Below are 19,713 nucleotides of genomic sequence, written 5' to 3'. Positions count from 1 at the left end.
GCCACAGCAATGGTGGGAGGGCTGGAAGCCGTCTCCTGTGAGGCCAGACTGAGAGAGTTGGGATTGTTCAACCTAGAGATGGCTCTGTGGAGACCTTCTGGTAGCCTTCCAGTATTTAAAGGGGCTGAGAGGAAAGCTGGGGACAGACTTTTCAGTAGGGCCTGTTATGACAGGACAAGGGGTGATGATTTGAAACTAAGAGGGAAATTTAGGCTAGAGAGAAGGAAGAAATTCTTTACTTTGAGTGTGGTGAAACACTGGCCCAGAGGTGTTAAGGGACCCTTGATGGAACCATTACAGGATGTTAGGGAGTCTTGAGCAAACTGTTCAAGATGTTACTACTGCAGAGGGGTTGGACTAGAAGACCTCAATAGATCCTTCCAACCTAAACCAGTCTGATGATCATGCTTCTAGTTTCTCCTCAAACAAAACACCACCTTCCACTTTGTCAATTCCTGGCCTGTGCCCTTAGTCCACCACTTTAGCTGGGCAAACAAGTGGCCCTTAAACTGCACAATGCTGCTGAACATAGTCCAACCAGCAACTCTCATGTGACATGCAGAAGTCTTACAAGCTATAGTGATACATTCCCCACTCAGCTTAGTGCCTGGAAAGATCATGGAGCAGATCCTCCTGGAGGCACTATTGGCTCAGAAGAATAGTGAAGAGGTGATTGGGAACAGTCAGCATGGCTTCGCCAAGGGCAAATCCTGCCTGACCAACCTGGTGGCCTTCTATGAGCAGGTGACAACATTAATAGCTGAGGGGCGAGCAACTGATGTCATTTACCTGGACCTGAGCAAAGCCTTCGACACTGTCCCGCACCACATCCTGGTCTCCAAACTGGTGACACATGGGTTGGATGGGTGGGCCTCTAGATGGATAAGGAACTGGCTTGATGGCCATACCCAAAGAGTGGCTGTCAATGGCTCCATGTCCCAGTGGAGGCCAGTGACAAGTGGAGTCCCTCAGGGATCAGTCCTGGGACCTGTCTTATTCAACATCTTTGTGGGTGACATGGACAGTGGCATTGAGTGCACCCTCAGCAAGTTTGCTGATGACACCAAGCTGTGTGGTGCAGCAGACACGCTGGAGGGAAGGGAGGCCATCCAGAGGGACCTTGACAGGCTGGAGAGGTGGGCACAGGCCAACCTCATGAAGTTCAACAAGACCAAGGGCAGGGTCCTGCAGCTGGGTCGAGGCAATCCCAGGCACAAATCCAGGCTGGGCAGTAACTGCCTGGAAAGCAGCCCTGAGGAGAGAGACTTGGGGATGCTGGTGGAGGAGAAGCTCAACATGAGCTCTCAATGTGCACTTGCAGCCTGCAAAGCCAATCAGATCCTGGGCTGCATCAGGAGAAGTGTGGCCAGCAGGTCGAGGGAGGTGATCCTCCCCCTCTACTCAGCTCTGGTGAGACCCCACCTGTACTGTGTCCAGTTCTGGAGCCCCTATTACAAGAGGGATGTGGAGGTGCTGGAAGGTGTCCAGAGAAGGGCCAGGAGGATGATCAGAGGGCTGGAGCACCTCTCCTATGAGGACAGACTGAAGGAGTTGGGGCTGTTCAGTGTGGAGAAGAGAAGGCTCCGAGGTGACCTCATTGTGGCCTTCCAGTATCTGAAGGGGGCCTACAGGAAGGCTGGGGAAGGACTTCTCAGGATCTCAGGTAGTGACAGGACTAGGGGGAATGGGATGAAGCTGGAGGTGGGGAGATTCAGGCTGGAGGTGAGGAGGAGGTTCTTCACCATGAGAGTGGTGAAGCCCTGGACTGGGTTGTCCAGGGAGGTGGTCGAGGCCCCATCCCTGGAGGTGTTTAAGAGCAGGCTGGACGAGTCTCTGGCCAGCCTGATCTAGTGTGGGGTGTCCCTGCCCATGGCAGGGGGGTTGGAACTAGATGATCCTTGTGGTCCCTTCCAACCCTGACTGATACTATGAAAAGTTGGAAGGGAGGACACAATGCTACAGCCTAAAAACTCCCATTTCTGATCTGTGCAAAAGCTATTCTCCATATCTGACAGAAAGAGGCATCTGAAACTGAAGGTGATCCAAAATTAGCCTCAGGCATACTCACTCTGGCTGGGAAGAAATGACAAGAGTTACCTGGTTCAGCAAGTAAAGGATCTTGGTAAGGATGTGCAGGCATCTCCGTGGGTTTATAGGGGTCTCATTGAAGATACGTGCCTACAAACAGCAAAAGCACTGCATTGAGGTGGTATCTAACAGCAAGGAATCCTCTTTCATCAGAAACAGTAAAGCAGTTTGCTTTTACCAAGCAGCTTGTAACTTTTTTACATCACAAAACTGTGTCCAGTGAGCGTTTTCCTGTCAACTCATGGACATTTAGTTTACTGGACAGGCAGCATCTGAACAGAGGATAATAACTCAGTTCGCCACCTATGACTAGAAAAAATTACTCTGAAATAAAAGTAATAACAACTTCCCTCTTTCCATAGCATCTGTAGCCAAAGACTACTTAGACTGAAGGAACAAAAAGTTGAAATTATTCTGTTGGCACTTTATAGCTCTTTGAAACCACCAAAACTCCTCATTATTTAACCACAAGGTCACCTCACTTTTAACTGCTCTTAGAGCATGCAGAGAAGCATATTTCCAGAGGGTCACATTTAAAACTGCCTCACGTGTTGCTAACACTGATGAAAACATAGAATTAAATGATGTTAGACAGGCTGGATCAATGGGCTGAGGTACAACAAGGCCAAGTGCTGGGTCACAACTACCCCAGGAACACTCCAGGCTTGGGGCAGAGTGGCTGAGAAGGTTCTGAGTACAGAAAGCCCCAGGGGTATTGGTTGACAGCAGGCTGAAGATGAGACAGCAGTGTGCCCAGGTGGCCAAGAAGGCCACCAGCATCCTGGCTTGGATCAGCAATAGTGCGGCCAGCAGGACTGGGGTAGGGATTGTCCCCCTGGACAGGGCACGCCTCAAATCCTGGGCTCAGTTTTGGGATCCTCACTCCAAGGAGGACATTGAGGTGATGGAGTGTGTCCAGAAAAGGGCAACAAAGATGCTGAAGGGTCTAGAGAACAAGACTTGTGAAGAGCAGCTGAGGGAACTGGGGTGTTGAGGCTCTACAAAAGCAGGCTGAGTGAAGACCTTCTGGCTCTCTACAGCTCCCTGAAAAGAGGCTGGAGTCAGGTGAGGATTGATTTCTTCCAAGGCACAAGTGATAGGACAAGAACAACTGTCCTCAGCTTGCACCAGGGGAGGTTTAGGTTGAGCATGAGGAACAATTTCTTCACTGAAAGGTTTGTCAAGGCCTGGAACAGGTTGACCAGGGCAATGGTAGAGTCCCCATTCCTGGAGGGCTTTCAAAGCCATGGAGATGTGGTGCTGAGGGACATGGTTTAGTGGTGACCTGGCAACACTGGCTTAACAGTTGGACTCAATGATAAAGGTCTTTTCAAACAGAAACAATTCTGTGATTGTTCCTACCTCCTGAAGCACAGCACTCTTCTCCAAATGCTGGAAAGGATTAGAGCCACTACCTGAGAAAGAGAAGAGACAGTTCAAGAAATGTGACCTCCACAAAAAACAGCAGAGCTCAACACCCAGGAACACCCCTGAAATTTACAACTATACCTCAATGCTACAGTGACATCCCTCTTGAAATAAAAGATGTTCTCCATCAACAGCTTTGAATCCATTTGAAGTTGTATATTCACAGTTACAGAAAAACAAGGATTGGGGCATTTTCAGCCTAGCTGGAATGTGAGGAAGAAAGCTGTTTACTAATCAGTTTGCCTTAATACTCCCTTTACATAGTACTATTTACTCCTTTGATTTTTTTTCTCCTATTCCCAATGTTTTTGTTCCTGCAGTCAAAGAATAGAACAGAATAGAATAGATCAGACCAGACCAGGTTGGAAGAGACCTTCAAGATCATCATGTCCAACCTATCATCCAATCCAACCCACCTAATCAACTAACCCATGGCACCAAGCACCCCATCAAGTCTCCTCCTGAACACCTCCAGTGATGGTGACTCCACCACCTCCCCAGGCAGCCCATTCCAATGGGCAATCACTCTCTCTGTATAGAACCTCTTCCTAACATCCAGCCTAAAGCTTCCCTGGTGCAGCTTGAGACTGTGTCCTCAGCCCTGATAGCACCAGGACAGAGCTGTTGATGGGACGGGAAGTAGGAATAGATTGATCAGTGTGGGACAGAGCAGCTGATGGGATCTGAAATGAGGACTGCATCGATCAATGCACCGCCAAAATGGGCTACTCAGCAAACTCCAAAACCACATCACAAAATAACCATTTCCACACTGTCACCTCTCAGCCTTTTAACAGCCCAAACCCAGCCGCTGAGAGGAATTAACGGCTTGGAGACGACGTTTCACGCAGAGACCAACCTCGCAAGCCACCCCCACCTCTCAAAGCGACCCTCAGACATGTAAATCCCTCCGAACCCTCGTTAACTGCTTCTCGCCCTTTTCCTCCTGAATTTTTTTCATTTTTGGTTCTTTTATTCTTCAGTTTTTCCCCGTCCCAAGCAGAAAGAAAATTAGAATGAAAGCAAACTCAACCCATCTGGTTGAGTTTCACACTCTGACTCAGATCTCCGAGCAGCAGCGACCGAAAACTCAAAGACGGCATCAGTTCTACAGGCAACCTCATGTCCAGACGATATTGTGGAGCAAAAACGTGCAGGTGAGGGCTTCGTCCATTGTGTATCCACCCAGTATGCCGGGGTTTATCGCTCCCGCCGGCTACCTGAACACAACCGCTCCCGCCACAGTCCAAACCCAAGGCACTGGACAGCTGCTGCCCCACTGCCGAGTTGAGGTGCAGACCTCGACCAAGCCCTGCAAGCAGTGTTCCTCGTCACCACAGCAAGTGCGGGCAGAGACGGCCAGCCTCAGCCCGCAGGGCTGCGGGGAACTGCTTTCCTAGGAGCTCGGCCTCAGGGGATCGGGGCGGGCCCTGCAGCCCGCCGACCATCCGGAAAGGCCGGGGGAGGCTTCAAGGAAGACCAGGACACAGGAAAGCAGGCAGGACCTCCTTCCTCAGCGATCGTTGTCCCCCTCACGTCAGAAGCCCTCCCTTCCTCCGTCCCTCCCTCCCCTCAGTGGCCCTTACAGGCCGCGGCGCACACTGAGCGCTTACCGACCGGTCGTCTCAGGGCCCTTCCGCCATGCCCGCCCCTGGGCCCGCCCCCGGCTCCCTCCCGGCCGCCGCCAGCCCCGTACCGGACTCCTCATCCTTCTTGTCAAACTTCTTTATCATGTTGCCGACGGCCGCTCCCCTCCCTTAGAGCAGCACCGCCGCAGGAGCTGCCTCCGGAAGTCCCACCTCGCCACTCAGCCTCTGCCCTCTGATTGGTTTGCGGCGCTGTCAATCAATCTGTCGGCGCAGTGGGTGCGCTGGGTGTCTTTTATCTCCCCAAGCCGCGCCCTCTCCCCGCTACTGGAGCAGGGCACAGGGGGAAGGGACGGGGTCAGTTGGGGTGGAGTGCGAAAGGGCCTCTTAAAGGGGCCGCGCCGTTATTTTGTGAGCCCGAGCTTAGCCAGCCGGCCAAGCCATCTCAACCCCTTCCCCCCCAAAAAAATAAACACACATTTCAGCCACCAACTCCCCTCAGAAAGGGAAGGCGTTGCTCCATTCCCCAACAATTTTGGTAGCAAAGGAAGCAGCTCACTGCTGTGCCCTGTTTCCCTCCCTGCTGTTTCCCTCCTCCTTCTCCTTCAAAAAATAATAAAGGTAAAAAGAAAATTCTAAAAATACTAAAGGTAAAATCCAAGCAGTCACAAGTTATTGAGGTCTCAGCACGGTCTTTCTCAAAGATGGGGTGCAACAGCTGCCTTCACAGTGATGACACCCTCAAAAACCCCATAGATGATGTGAACAGTGTCTGTGAGAGATGTCTGACACAGAAAGACCTGGGGGTATTGGTCAACAGATGGCTGAAGATGAGCCAGCAGTGTGCCCACCTGGCCAGGAAGGCCATCAGCATCCTGGCTTAGATCAGCAAGAATATGGAATGCAGGATCAAGGCAGGGATTGTCCCCCTGGACTGGGCACTGATGAGATCACACCTGAAATCCTGGGTTCAGTTTTGGCCCCGGTAGAAGCTACATTTGATGTCAACACCTACTAACTATAGTTTCATAGTTTCATTCAGGGTTGGAAGGGACCACACGGATCATCTAGTTCCAACCCCCCTGCCATGGGCAGGGACACCCCACACTAGATCAGGCTGGACAGAGCCTCATCCAGCCTGGTCTTAAACACCTCCAGGGACGGGGCCTCGACCACCTCCCTGGACAACCCATTCCAGGGCTTCACCACTCTCATGGTGAAGAACCTCCTCCTCACCTCCAGCCTGAATCTCCCCACCTCCAGCTTCATTCCATTCCCCCTAGTCCTGTCACTACCTGAGATCCTGAGAAGTCCCTCCCCAGCCTTCCTGTAGGCCCCCTTCAGATACTGGAAGGCGACAATTAGGTCACCTCGGAGCCTTCTCTTCTCCAGACTGAACAGCCCCAACTCCTTCAGTCTGTCCTCATAGGAGAGGTGCTCCAGCCCTCTGATCATCCTCGTGGCCCTTCTCTGGACACGTTCCAGCACCTCCACATCCCTCTTGTAATAGGGGCTCCAGAACTGGAGGCAGTACTCCAGGTGGGGTCTCACCAGGGCTGAGTAGAGGGGGAGGATCACCTCCCTCGACCTGCTGGCCACACTTCTCCTGATGCAGCCCAGGATCTGATTGGCTTTGCAGGCTGCAAGTGCACATTGAGAGCTCATGTTGAGCTTCTTGTCCACCAGCACCCCCAAGTCTCTCTCCTCAGGGCTACTTTCCAGCCAGTCACTGCCCAGCCTGGATTTGTGCCTGGGATTGCCTCGACCCAGATGCAGGACCCTGCACTATCTATTGTTCTATTACTGTCTTTTTTTTTTTTTGTGCAGGGGTCTTCCAGCTAGGAGGTCTCCAGGATCTTTGATGGTCTTTCAAGCTTGAACTTTGGTTGAAATTTTGAATTCCTTTTCCTTATATGATCACAAGTTAGATCATCACCTAGTGTGCGAGGTCCTGGACCATATTATTTTCTCTGGTTCTGAAGGACACTTCATTAGTTAAGTAAAGATACACATGGAGGTTTCAGTGATAAGGATGCAAACACTCTTTGTCAGACACAGGCAAGAAAGATGTGGTTAATTGCTGGGATGGCAATTAGCTGCCCAAGATAATTAAAATTTGCAAACATTTTCCATCAAACGGAGACTTTCTGGCTCTTTACAATTCCCTGAGAGGAGGCAGGACAACTCTCACACTGGAGCCAGGTTGGGGGCAGTCTCTTCTCCCAAGGAACAAATGCTAGAACAAGAAGAAATGGCCTCAGGTTGCACCAGGGGAGGTTTAGGTTGGACATGAAGAACCATTTTCTTCACTGAAATCTTTGCCAAGCCCTGGCCTAGGCTGCCCAGGGCAGTGGTGGAGTTCCCATCCCCGCAGGGGTATCAAAGCTATATAGATGTGGTGCTGAGGGACATGGTTTAGTGGTGACCTGACAGTGATGGGTTAAGGGTTACACTATATGATCTCAAAGGTCTCTTCCAACCAAAAAGATTTTGCAATTCTGTCATCTTTATTGATGATCTGGATGAGGGGATTGAGTCTGTCATCAGTAGATTTGCAGATGACATCAAGCTGGGGGTAGGAGTGGATGTTAGATGTTAGAGGATGGAAGGGCTCTGCAGAGGGACCTTGACAGGCTGGACAGATAGGCAGAGTCCAACATGATGGCATTCAACAAGTCCAAGTGCCAGGTGCTGAACTTTGGCCACAACAACCCCATGCAGTGCTATAGGCTGGGGTCAGAGTGGCTGGAGAGCAGCCAGGCAGAGAGGGACCTGGGGGTAGTGGTTGACAGCCAGCTGAACATGAGCCAGCAGTGTGCCCAGGTGGCCAAGGAGGCCAATGGCATCCTGGAATGCATCAAGAAAAGTGTGGCCAGCAGGAGCAGGGAAGTCATTGTGCCCCTGTGCTCTGCACTGGTTACGCCTCACCTTGAGTCCTGTGTCCAGTTCTGGGTCCCTCAATTTAAGAAGGACATTGAGACTCTTGAACGTGTCCAGAGAAGGGCAGTGAGGCTGGGGAGAGACCTAGAACACAAGCCCTATGAGGAGAGGCTGAGGGAGCTGGGGTTGCTTAGCCTGCCCCCCTGAGGAGGCTCAGGGGAGACCTTATTGCTCTCTACAACTACCTGAAGGGAGGCAGTAGCTAGGTGGGGGTTGGTCTCTTCTCCCGGGCAACCACCAACAGAACAAGAGGACACAGTCTCAAACTGTGCCAGGGGAAGTTTAGGCTTGAGGTGAGGATAAAGTTCTTCACAGAGAGAGGTGTTGGGTGACAGGTTGGACTTGATGATCTTTTAGGTCTTTTCCAACCTTATTGATTCCATGATTCTGTGATTTGGGGTGAGACACAAGGAGCCATTTATGGACTGTTCTACCTAACTACTCAAATAGGAACAGGGACAAAAATTCCCACAGAGAAAGTCAACCATAGTTGTTTTCCAATTAAGAACAGTGTGGCCAGCAGGAGCAGGGAGGTCATTGTGCCCCTGTACTCAGCACTGGTTAGGCCACACCTTGAGTACTGTGTCCAGTTCTGGGCCCCTCAGTTTAGGAAGGAGGTTGACTTGCAGGAGCATGTCCAGAGAAGGGCAACGAAGTTGGTGAGGGACTTGGAACACAAGCCCTATGAGGAGAGGCTGAGGGAGCTGGGGCTGCTTAGCCTGGAGAGGAGGAGACTCAGGGGTGACCTTATTGCTGTCTACAACTACCTGAAGGGAGGTTGTAGACAGGCAGAGGTTGGTCTCTTCTCCCAGGCAGCCAGCACCAGAACAAGAGGACACAGTCTCAGGCTGCGCCAGGGGAGGTTCAGGCTGGAGGTCAGGAGGAAGTTTTACACAGAGAGAGTGATTGCCCATTGGAATGGGCTGCCCGGGGAGGTGGTGGAGTCGCCATCGCTGGAGGTGTTCAGGAGGAGATTGGACAGGGTGCTTGGTTCCATGGGTTAGTTGATTAGGTGGTGTTGGATGATAGGTTGGACACAGTGATCTTGAAGGTCTCTTCCAACCTGGTTTATTCTAAATGAAAGAAGACAAAGAGACTGGAGTGATGGCTGAGTGAACTGAGTGGATTTTTCCTAGAATTGCACCATTCATGAGAAGAAAACAATCTAGGAAGTGGCACAAGTCTCATGGAGGTAACTCAAGCAGCTGTTTTCCTTTCTCATAGTTTCAGATTTTTTGCCTGTCCTAGATATCTCCTGTTCAGAAAATGGTCTCTTGTGACATTTCTAAATTGTGGAAAATGATGAAAAAATAAACAGTACTAAGAATCTCCAGCCCAGTTTTATACAACCACCCAAGTGATTTGGAAACTTCCTGCTCACCCACAGCTGCAGAACATTGAACGCTTCTTCTGCCAAAAGGGAGATGTTTGCTCCATTCACAAACCAATCAGCTTTGGAGAATTTAAGCCCGTCAAGCTTCTGAGAATGTTATGAAACTTCCCAAACCTTTCTGAATCATAGAATTATTTTGGTTGGAAAAGTCCTCTAAGATCATCAAGTTCAACTGTCAATGCAGTACCACCATAGCCATTAAACCATGTGCCATGTCCACACATTTCTTGAACACCACCAGGGACAGTGACTCCATCACCTCCCTGGGCAGCCTGTTCCAATGCCTGACCACTGTTGCAGGAAAGAAAGTTTTCCTAATATCCAACCTAAACCTCCCCTGGTGCAATTTCAAGTCATTTCCTCTCATCCTCTCATCTAATACTAGGGAGAAGAGACCAACATCCATCTGGCTCCAAGCTCTTTTCAGGGAGTTGTAGAGAGCAATGAGACCTCCTGTCAACCTCCTCTTCTCCAGACTAAACAACCCCATTTTCCTCAGATACTCCTCACAGGACCTGCTCTCTAGACCCTTCAGCAGCTCTGTTGCCCTTCTCTGGACATGCTCCAGCACCTCAATGTGTTTCTTGGAGTGAGCGGCACAAAATGCTTCTGAATGGCTTTACCTACACCATAAACCACGCTATTTTCTCTCAGTGAATTAAGTTGCCAATGGGCTTACTGTTTGTGGCTTCATGTTTTCTGGAGTGCTGCTCCTCATTACAGACTCAAAAGGGAGTTTCTGGACCTCTCCATGAGGTTGCAGAAGGGAGACTTGTGTTCTTTCCAGTCTGATGGTTTCACAGAAGTGGTGACAAAAAGTCATCTGGGAGGCAGCCAGAGGAGCTGAGTGCAATGTGCTACAGCTGCTCTGGTTTCCTTAATACAGCAGGACCAAATCTTCCTCATCTCCAGTCTAAATCTCCTCTCTTCCACCTTCAATCCATTGCCCCTCATCCTATCACTACAAGCCCTTGTGAAAAGTTCTACCCCAGCTTTCTTGTCAGCCCCCTTCAGGTACCAAACTGACTTCAGGACACAGTCTTGATTCTCATCCTAAAATCCCACTCCTACAAAGTGTGGTGGTGGTACTGCTACTTTTCTGGAGGCTTCTGTAGCTTCAGCAGCAAAATCCCTCTGTGTTAGAATTTACCATTGGTCTTAATTCATTGAATATTGGATACATCTCCTAGAACATTAGCTACTCCATCTTGTGAAAGCTATGAACAACCTTCCTTCTGCAAATGGTGCCCAACGATGGGAAAAAGGACAACAGGCAAAACTGGAACCCAGGAGGAGAAACTTGATGACTTTGAGGGTGATGGAGCTCCAAAGCAGGCTGCCCAGAGAGGTGGTGGAGACTCCTATGGAGACATTTAAAACCCATCTGGATGTGCCCCTGTGTGACCTTCTTTAGGTAGGGGGATTGGACTAGATGATTTCCAGAGGTCCCTTCCAACCACAGCTATTCTGTGATTCCATGATAACTCTTCCCTCTTAGGGCCTGGTTTAATAAAATGAAATAAAAGCTTGGGACAAAAATCTACCAGTTCTCCTGGAGCAGAGGCTGCTTCTCACCAATGACCTCACAAACCAAGAACTGGAATTCCCAAAGATTAGGAAACCCAGAAGTTAAGACCCAAAGCAACCCTGAGGCAGAAAACCCCTTTTGTGGTTTCAGCAGTGCTTCCCCCTCCAACCCTATCACTCCAGATGGAAAAGGAGATGAGTTTCCAAAGAAACCCCACTGGAGATCCCCTGCAAGGTCCAGTTCCTCAGCAGCAAAGTCACACTCCAACGTGGAGCAAGTTATCTGCTCAGGAGTGGTTTGTGGAAAGGCAGGATTCTCTCTGTCAGATGCTGCAAATACAACATGGGCTCAAATCCTTCATTGGAGTGTCCCTCTGGACAGCAAACCCACTCAAGCTCAACCAGGTCTACAAGTTTACATCCAAGGAATGAAGGTTTTGATGTGCATTAGTGCATAAAAGCTATAGGAAGCCTTAGTGTGGTGCACTGTACCTTTGACCAGAACATGACATCGCCTACAATGTTAAGCACTGGATTTTCTCTCTCTTCCTTCCCTTCCTCCTCCTCTTTTTCTTTTTTGTCTTCTTCTTTTCTTATTCTTCCTTTTCATTCCTCCTCTTGACCATCATCACTGTCTTCCTCATCTTATCTTCATCATCTTCATTTTTTTCTTCCTTTTCTCCTTGTATCTCCTTCGTCTTTTGCTTCTTCCTTGTCTTCCTCTTCATTTTCTTCTTAACCTTCAGCTTTGTATTTGTTCTCATTTTTGACTTTTCCCCTTCTTTGACTAAAAATTGCTACATGTAATAATGTAATATACAAACCCTCATTGTGTAATTGAACAGTGGAATGCAGAGATCACAAGAGTTGCTATTATTCTAAATGATAACTATCAGCATTATGAAGCATGTTTAGCTTTTATCACTCATCTCTAACACCCACAGGAACAGGTGTTTTGCATTGATAGTCTCCTGGGAGCAAAGCAGTGTCAGGCCACCCTCATTTAGTCCTTGCAGGTGCAGCTCACACTCCCTTTTCCCTCTGGAAACCCTTGAGCATTCTCAGGGAAGCTGCACTGAGCAGGGGTAATCGTTATCCCAGCAATGGACACCAGCTGCTTCTCTCTTTGGAGAGGCTCAGTAGCTTTGTAGCTCCAATAGGACAATGTTAGCACTCCAATTTCTTCCTGGATAAAGCTCTTTGGTTGTTTGTTTGTTGTGCTTTGTTGGCTTTTTTTCAGGGCTGCATTTTAATTTTTCCAGGTGGAAGGGCAGCAGGCAGCAGGCCAGCACTGCTTTGGTATAGTCTGGAACACCACCTGGAGAGGGATAACCCCGTAACAACCCAGTACAGGTGAAGGGTAGTCTGCTGGGAAGCAGTTCTGCAGAGAAGGACCCAGGTGGTCACATCTGAAGTACTGGGCACAGTGCTGGGCTCCCCAGTTCAAGACAGATGGGGAGCTACTGGAGAGAGTCCTGTGGAAGCTATGACGATGCTGAGGGGCCTGGACCATCTCTGTGAGGAGGAAAGGCTGAGAGACCTGGGGCTGTTGAGCCTGGAGAAGAGCAGCCCGAGAGGGGATCTGATCAATGCTCAGCAAGAGCTGAAGGACCTGTGGGAGGCAAGAGGATGTGGCCAGACTCATCAGTAGTGTCTAGGGACAGGACAAGGGGCAATGGACACAAACTGGAACCCAAAAGGGTCCAAAAGGAGAAAGTTGTGGCCTTTGAGAGTGGTGGAGCCTTGGAGCAGGCTGCCCAGACAGGGTTTGAAGTCTTCTCTTGAGAGTTTCAAAACCTGCCTGGATGCCTTCCTGTGCAACCTGACTTAGGCATACCTGCTTCACAGGGAGGTTGGACTAGATGCTGTCTAGAGATCCCATCCAACCCCCACCATCTCTGATGAGTCTATAATTACTTTGCTTAACCCCTTAAAGATTAGCATCTACAGAGCTTGCTTTCACCATGGTCACCAAAATCCTCATCCAGTTCTGGCACAGCTGGGTTTTGCACAGCTTTTGAAGGAATGCTTGGAGAAGATGAGTGAATTCTCCACAGACTTCACCACATCCCAGCATTATCGCCCTCAGCTGTTTCTTGTACAAGCTGATGGTGAACTGTAACTTGCTGCTTGTTTTTCAGCATGCTCAGTACGTGAAATCCCAGCCTGTCCAGAGTACATAGATTAGTGAGCTGGCTTAATCAACAACCATTTACACCCCAAGCATTGGGAAGCTGCTGGATCACTTAACCAGCGTGCAACTGGTGCAACATTTCCAGTAATTATCTTATGCTTCAAGGGAGGTTAGCTGAGGTTAGTGTGCTCTCCTTGATGAGTGGAGGGACAATTCACTCACCTCTCATGAAGAATTGCTAATTTACCATGAAACGCTATCCGCCAAACACCCATTTTCCTTCCTTTCTGGGGTTCTTGTGAAGCTATTTCCTGATCCTCACAGACTCACAGAATGCAGCAGGTTGGGAGGGACCCTGGAAGCTCATCTTGTCCAACCCCTCTGCAGTCAGCAGGGACATCTCCAACTAGATCAGGTTGCTCACTACCAATCCAAAATGAGCTGCAATCAAAAGAAGGGAATGGAGAATGACAAAACCAGAAGGCCATGGGTATGGAGCTGTGGGATGGGTTTGGGTGGATTTGTTGTGAGCAGGATCTGCGCGAGCAGCAGAGATCCATGTTTGAGTGCAACCACTACAGCTCCACAGCTTTGAATCATAAATGCTTACAAATACTTGAAGGGTGGGCGTCAGCAGGATGGGACCAAGTCTTTGTTTCAGTGGTGCCCCGTGGCAGGGTAAGGGGAAATGGACACAAACTGGAAATTAAGAAGTACTCTCTAAATACAGGGAAGAACTTCTTTAATTTAAGGGTGCTGGAGCCGTGGAGCAGGCTGCCCAGAGAGGTGGTGGAGTCTCCATCTCTGGAGACATTCACAACCTGTCTGGATGTGTTCCTGTGTGATCTTCTTTAGGTGAACCTGCCTTGGCAGGAGGTTTGGACTCGATGATCAGCAGGACTCGATGCTGAGCAGGGAGGTCATTCTGCCCCTGTACTCGGCACTGGTTAGGTCACACCTTGAGTCCTGTGTCCAGTTCTGGGCCCCTCAGTTTAGGAAAGATGTTGAGCTGCTGGAATGTGTCTGGAGAAGGGCAACAAAGCTGGTGAGGGGTTTGGAGCACAGCCCTCTGAGGAGAGGCTGAGGGAGCTGGGGCTGCTTAGCCTGGAGAGGAGGAGACTCAGGGGTGACCTTATTGCTCTCTACAACTACCTGAAGGGAGGTTGTAGACAGGTGGGGGTTGGTCTCTTCTCCCAGGCAGTCAGCACCAGAACAAGAGGACACAGTCTTAAATGGCACCAGGGGAGGTTTAGGTTGGATGTTAGGAACAAGTTATTCACAGAAGAGAGATTGCCCATTGGAATGTGCTGCCCAGGGAGGTGGTGGAGTCGCCGTCATTGGAGGTGTTCAGGAGGAGACTTGACAGGGTGCTTGGTTGCATGGTTTAGTTGATTAGGTGGTGTTGGATGATAGGTTGGACTCGATGATCTCAAAGGTCTCTTCCAACCTGGTTAAATCTATTCTATTCTATTCTATTCTATTCTATTCTATTCTATTCTATTCTATTCTATTCTATTCTATTCTATTCTATCTCTAGAGGTCCATTCCATGCTGTGATAGTTTGGCTTCCAATTGGAGGTTTGCCTGCAGACCAGCAAGCTCTAGCTTTAGCACTAGGCTGTCTGCATGCCCAGGTCACAGCACCCAGCCAGGTCCCTCCAGGCACTGGAGGGAAGGAATTTCACCCTCCTGCCCCAGGGCACTGCACCTCACCTCCCTTGGGGTATTGCACCTCCCAAACCAAGCACAGCCTGTGACCCCCAGGTATCCATCACCCCAAGTGCTGCCCTTTCTAGGGGTATTGCACCTCCTTGGGTAATGCAACCTCCCCTACCCTTCAAATATTCCCCTGTCCCCGGTATTCCATTCCTCCCCCCCGTATTTCCACCCCACCTGGGCAATTAATCCTCCCCATGGGTATTCCATTACTGCCCCGGGATTCCACCCCCCTCACCCCCCCTAATATTCCATCCCCGCCCCGGTATTCCATGACCACGCCCCCCTCCTCGCCCAGTGTTCCTTCACCGGTATTCCACACACAGCGCCGGTACTACACCCCCTTCCTCCCCGGCAATATTTCATCCCCTCCGCATTCTCCCCGGGATCCTGCATCCCTTGGGGTATCAACCCCCCCGCCCCAGGCATTACGCATCCCTCCCTCGGCGCCCGGCATATGCCCCTATTCTGGGCCCCATCCTGGCGGTGCAATCCTACCCGGTTGTCCCGACTCGAAAGCGAAAGCGAAAGAGATCAGTGGCTCCGGTCACACGGGGCATCGCCGGCGGCGGTGGGCAGCCCTCGCGGGAGCCCTCCTGACTGTCCCCCGTCCCCCCGCCAGCCCCAGCCACCGTCCCATGGCGTGGCCGCTGCTGCTGCTCTGCGGAACCGTCGCTCTCCTGCTGCCGGGGGTCGCCGCTGACACCGGTAAGTGGGGATCCACCGAGCTCCTCGGCCCGCTGCCGCCGTGCCCGTGTCCTCCCCGGGCTATCCACGATGTTCCTGGGATGCTGACGTCCTCCGGGGTGCCCCCACTGTCCCTGAGGTGCTCACGTCCTCTCCGGCTGCTCACGTCCTTCCTGGGGTGCTCACATTCTCCCAGGGGTGCCCATGATGTGCCCGAGGTGCTCATGTTCTCCCAGGGGTGCTCATGATGTCCCCGGGCTGCTCAGGTCATCCCAGGAGTGCCCATGATGCTTCTCATTGTCCCTGGGGTGCTCACATGCTTCCTGGGGTGCTCACATTCTCCCAGAGTGCCCGCGATGTGCCCGAGGTGCTCATGTTCTCCCTGTGTTGCCTATGTTCTCCCAGGGGTGCCATGATGGCCCTGGAGTGCTCAAATCCTCCCAGGGGTGTCCACAATGTCCCCAGGGTGCCCACATCCTCTCTGGGCTGCCCATGCTGTCCCCATCTGCCCATGCTTTGCTTCCCAGGGTGCCCACACTGCTCCCCAGGATGCCTGCTCTACTCCCTGGGGTGCCTTGTTTTGTTCTCAGGGTGCCCATGCCATCCCCAGGGTGCCCATGCTGTCCCTGAGATGATGGCTTTGCTTCCTGGGATGCCCTTGGTGCTCTGGGGTACCCATGCTGCACACTGGGATGCTCGCTCTGCTGCCTGGGATGCCCACACTACTCTGTGGTGCTTATGCTGTCCCTGGGGTGCTTTCACTGCTTCCTGGGGTGCCCACACTGCTCCCCAGGTGCCTGCTCTACTTTGTGGGATGCCTTATGTCATCCCTAGGGTGCTAACACCACTCCTCAGGTGCCCATGCCATCCCTGGGCTGCTCTTTTTGCCTCCTGGGGTGCCTATGTTGTCTTTAGAGTGCTTGTTCTGCTTACAAGGACACCCATGCTATTCCTTGGGGTGCCCATGCCATCCTTGGGGGGCTCACTCTGCTTCCTGGGGTGCCCATGATGTACCTGGGGTGCTTACTTTGCTTCCCCAGGGTGCCCACACCATCCTTGGGCTGCTTTATCCCCTTTCTGGAGTGTCCATGCCCTCCCCAGGGTGCCCACACTACTCCCTGGGGTGCCCATGTTGTCCATGGGTTGTTGAGAGAGCTGGCAGATGAGCTGGCCAAGTTGCTCTCCATCATTTTCCACCAGTCCTGGCTCACTGGAGAGGTCCCAGGTGACTTGAAACTGGCCAATGTGGTCCCCATCCATAAGAAAGGTCGGATGGAGGAACCTGGAAACTCCAGGCCAGTCAGCCTGACCTCAGTGCCAGGGAAAGTGATGGAGCAGATTATCCTGGCGGCAATAACTGCACACCTGAAGGATGGCCAAGGGCTCAGGTCCAGCCAACATGGATTTAGGAAGGGCAGGTCCTGCCTGACCAACCTGATCTCCTTCTATGATCAGGTGACCCGTCTGGTGGATGTGGGGAGGCCTGTGGATGTGGTCTCCCTGGACCTCAGCAAGGCCTTTGACACCGTCCCCCACAGCAAACTGCTGGCTAAGCTGTCAGCTCGAGGCTTGGACAGCAGCACTCTGAGCTGGGTTAGGAACTGGCTGGAGGGCTGAGCCCAGAGAGTGGTGGTGAATGGTGCCACATCCAGCTGGCAGCCAGTCACTAGTGGTGTCCCCCAGGGATCAGTGCTGGACTTGATGATCTTTGATGTCTTTTCCAACCTTACTGATTCTATGATTCTGGGATTTTTCTTCTTCCTGGAGTGCCCTCACCCTCCCCAGGGTGCCTATACTACTCCCTGAGGTGCCCATTCTGTCCCTGGAGTGCTTGCTTCACTTTCTGGGGTGCCCACTCCCCTTCCTGAGCTACCTATGCTGTTCCCTGGGTACCTGAGCTCCCTCCTGGGTTGTCCACACCACCCCCTGGGGTGCCCACAACTCTGTCTAGGTGCTCCATGCCCATCCCTGGGATACCCAAGCCTCACCTCATCATGTTCTTCTTGCACCTCCATAGGTGCCCGTCTGCCTCTCTGGCTTCCCATGCCATCTCCTCACCAAGTGTCCACAGAGGCTGGGGGTGATCTTTAAGGTCTGTGTCATGGACTCACAGCTGGAGCTTGTGGGTCTTCCATGGAAGTAGGACTTGTCCATGGCTGAGCACTGCTGGTGGATCTGGAATGTCCCCTCTTGCTTCTTCAAAAGCACAGAATCAAAGAGTCATAGAACAGTTTGGGTTGGAAAAGACCTTTAAGAACATCCTGTCCCAAGCACTGCCCCAGCTGTGCTAGGTCACCACTAAACTATGTCACTCATCACCACATGGCTTTGAAATCTCTCCTCAGGGACGGTGACTCCACCGTATGTGCCGTTCCTGAAAGCAATCCCAGAAATTTCCCTGCTCCCTTGGAAGGAAGCTGAGAACTGACATGCTCACCACACATGTGGCCACATTCATACCCTTCAGGCACAGTGGCTGCAGCTCTTTGCTGTGTTCTGATGCCAGGGAACATGTCATGGACCTATCTAAGCACGGAAACAAAGCAGAGTTCCCATGGAACCACCAACCCAACACCACCATGGACATGAAACCATGTCCCAAAGTCCTGTGTCCACATGGTTCTTGAGCATCTCCAGTGACAGCACCTTCCTGGGCAGCCTGTTCCAATGCCTGACCAAGATTGGGGAGAATTTGATCTCCAAGTGTTTTGGGTGCCTGGGGGGAGCATGTCCTGTTCCTGTCCCCACTGCCACTGTGCTCTTGTCCCTGCTGCCACTGTGCTCCTGTCCCCACTGCTATCACACTCCTGTCCCCAGCAGGCTCCTGACCTCATCACCAGCACATTCCCACCTCTGTTGTGCTCCTCTCCTCACTGCCATTGCACCTCCATCCCTGCTGTGCTCCCATCACCATCCTGACTCCTGTCAGCAATCTCAACCCAACCATGCATCCCTCCATGGCAAATGTGCATCATCCCAGCTGAGTACTGGCTCTTCCTGGCCACGTGTTACTCTCATCCTGGCCATACATCACTCTGTCCTGCTTATGCATCACATCCCAGCTATGCATCCTTCCGTCCCAAGCACGCATTGCTCCATCCTGGTCATACATTGCATCCAGTCCAACCCCACCTACTAAAGCAGGGCCACCCACAGCAGCTTGCCCAGGATCACAACGACCAGATGGGTTTGGAATCTCTCCAGCCAAGGAGACTCCACAACCTCTCTGGGCAGCCTGCTCCAGGGCTCCACCAAACTCACAGCAAAGAATTTCTTCCTGATGTCTGTGCATTGCTCCATCCTGTCTGTACATCAAATCCTGGCCCTGCACCACTCCAGCCTGGCTGTAGATTGCTTTACCCAAGTCTGTGCATCTCCATCCTGATGCTGGAGCATCATCTCTCAATAGTGGCTGGTGTCGTGGGACAGGAGCTAGTGGCAGATGCAGTTGTGGATGAGTTGTTCCCACACAGGCTTGGAGCAACCAAGAAACTTTCTCCACCCTCTTACGAAACCACCAAAGAAGAAGCAGGAGTCCTGGGGATCAGACCAGCCATAAGTCCTAGCTCATTGCTGTCCCATTGCCAAGCCCTATGATGCTCATATCTGAGCCTCCCCTCTCGGTCACAAGCTGCAGACTCTTGTGGGAAAAAATCCCTGGGGAGAGGCAGGAGGACTCATGTGTCTGGAATTTTTCATGTCCAGCTGCAAAATGAGAAGAGGAAAATAGAGAGTGTCAAGCACAGCTGAAATGCAGCAGCTGGTGGCAGCATGTGGCTAGGGTCATAGAATCATAGACTTACTGAGGTTGGAAAAGACCTCCAAGATCAAGTCCAACCATCAGCCCAACACTGACATGGCCACTAAACCATCTCCTGAAGTGCCATAAGTTTTTTAAACATCCCCAGAGATGGGGACTCCACCATTCTATGAATCTGTGAATGCCCAACTCTGTCAGGTTCCCTTCCAACTCACACTGTTCTATGAGTGCCCAACTCCATCAGGTTCCCTTCCAACTCACACTGTTCTATGAGTGCCCAACTCCATCAGGTTCCCTTCCAACTCACACTGTTCTATGAGTGCCCAACTCCATCAGGTTCCCTTCCAACTCACACTGTTCTATGAATGCCCAACTTGATCAGGTTCCTCAGGATGGACCCTGCCAAGTCTGACCTTGAATGTTTTCAGGGATGGGGCCTCCTTCCACCACCTCT

General features: G+C 51.4%; 1 protein-coding gene across 2 annotated transcripts in view; it reads right to left on the bottom strand.

Moving 5' to 3' along the window:
- COPG2 (COPI coat complex subunit gamma 2) overlaps nt 1-5,319 on the bottom strand; it is a 31,425-nt gene extending 26,106 nt beyond the window's left edge. The window contains exons 1-3 of one of the 2 annotated variants that reach the window (XM_068169318.1): nt 5,213-5,319; nt 3,451-3,503; nt 2,098-2,178 (exon numbers count right to left, since the gene is read on the bottom strand). In XM_068169318.1, the coding sequence (XP_068025419.1) occupies nt 2,098-2,178; nt 3,451-3,503; nt 5,213-5,249 (171 nt within the window). In that variant the 5' untranslated portion in view covers nt 5,250-5,319. Of the gene's footprint in view, nt 1-2,097; nt 2,179-3,450; nt 3,504-3,597; nt 4,874-5,212 lie in introns of those variants that run through there. The other variant, XM_068169326.1, reaches the window with a different exon arrangement.
- Between the last annotated feature and the right edge of the window lie 14,394 nt (nt 5,320-19,713).

Source organism: Melanerpes formicivorus, unplaced genomic scaffold (genome assembly GCF_026170545.1).
Source record: "Melanerpes formicivorus ecotype bairdi unplaced genomic scaffold, bMelFor1.0.p_v2 SCAF_3, whole genome shotgun sequence".
Classification (NCBI taxonomy): Eukaryota; Metazoa; Chordata; class Aves; order Piciformes; family Picidae; genus Melanerpes; species Melanerpes formicivorus.
Note: the sequence above shows the minus strand (reverse complement) of the source record. Positions and strands in the feature narration are given on the sequence as shown.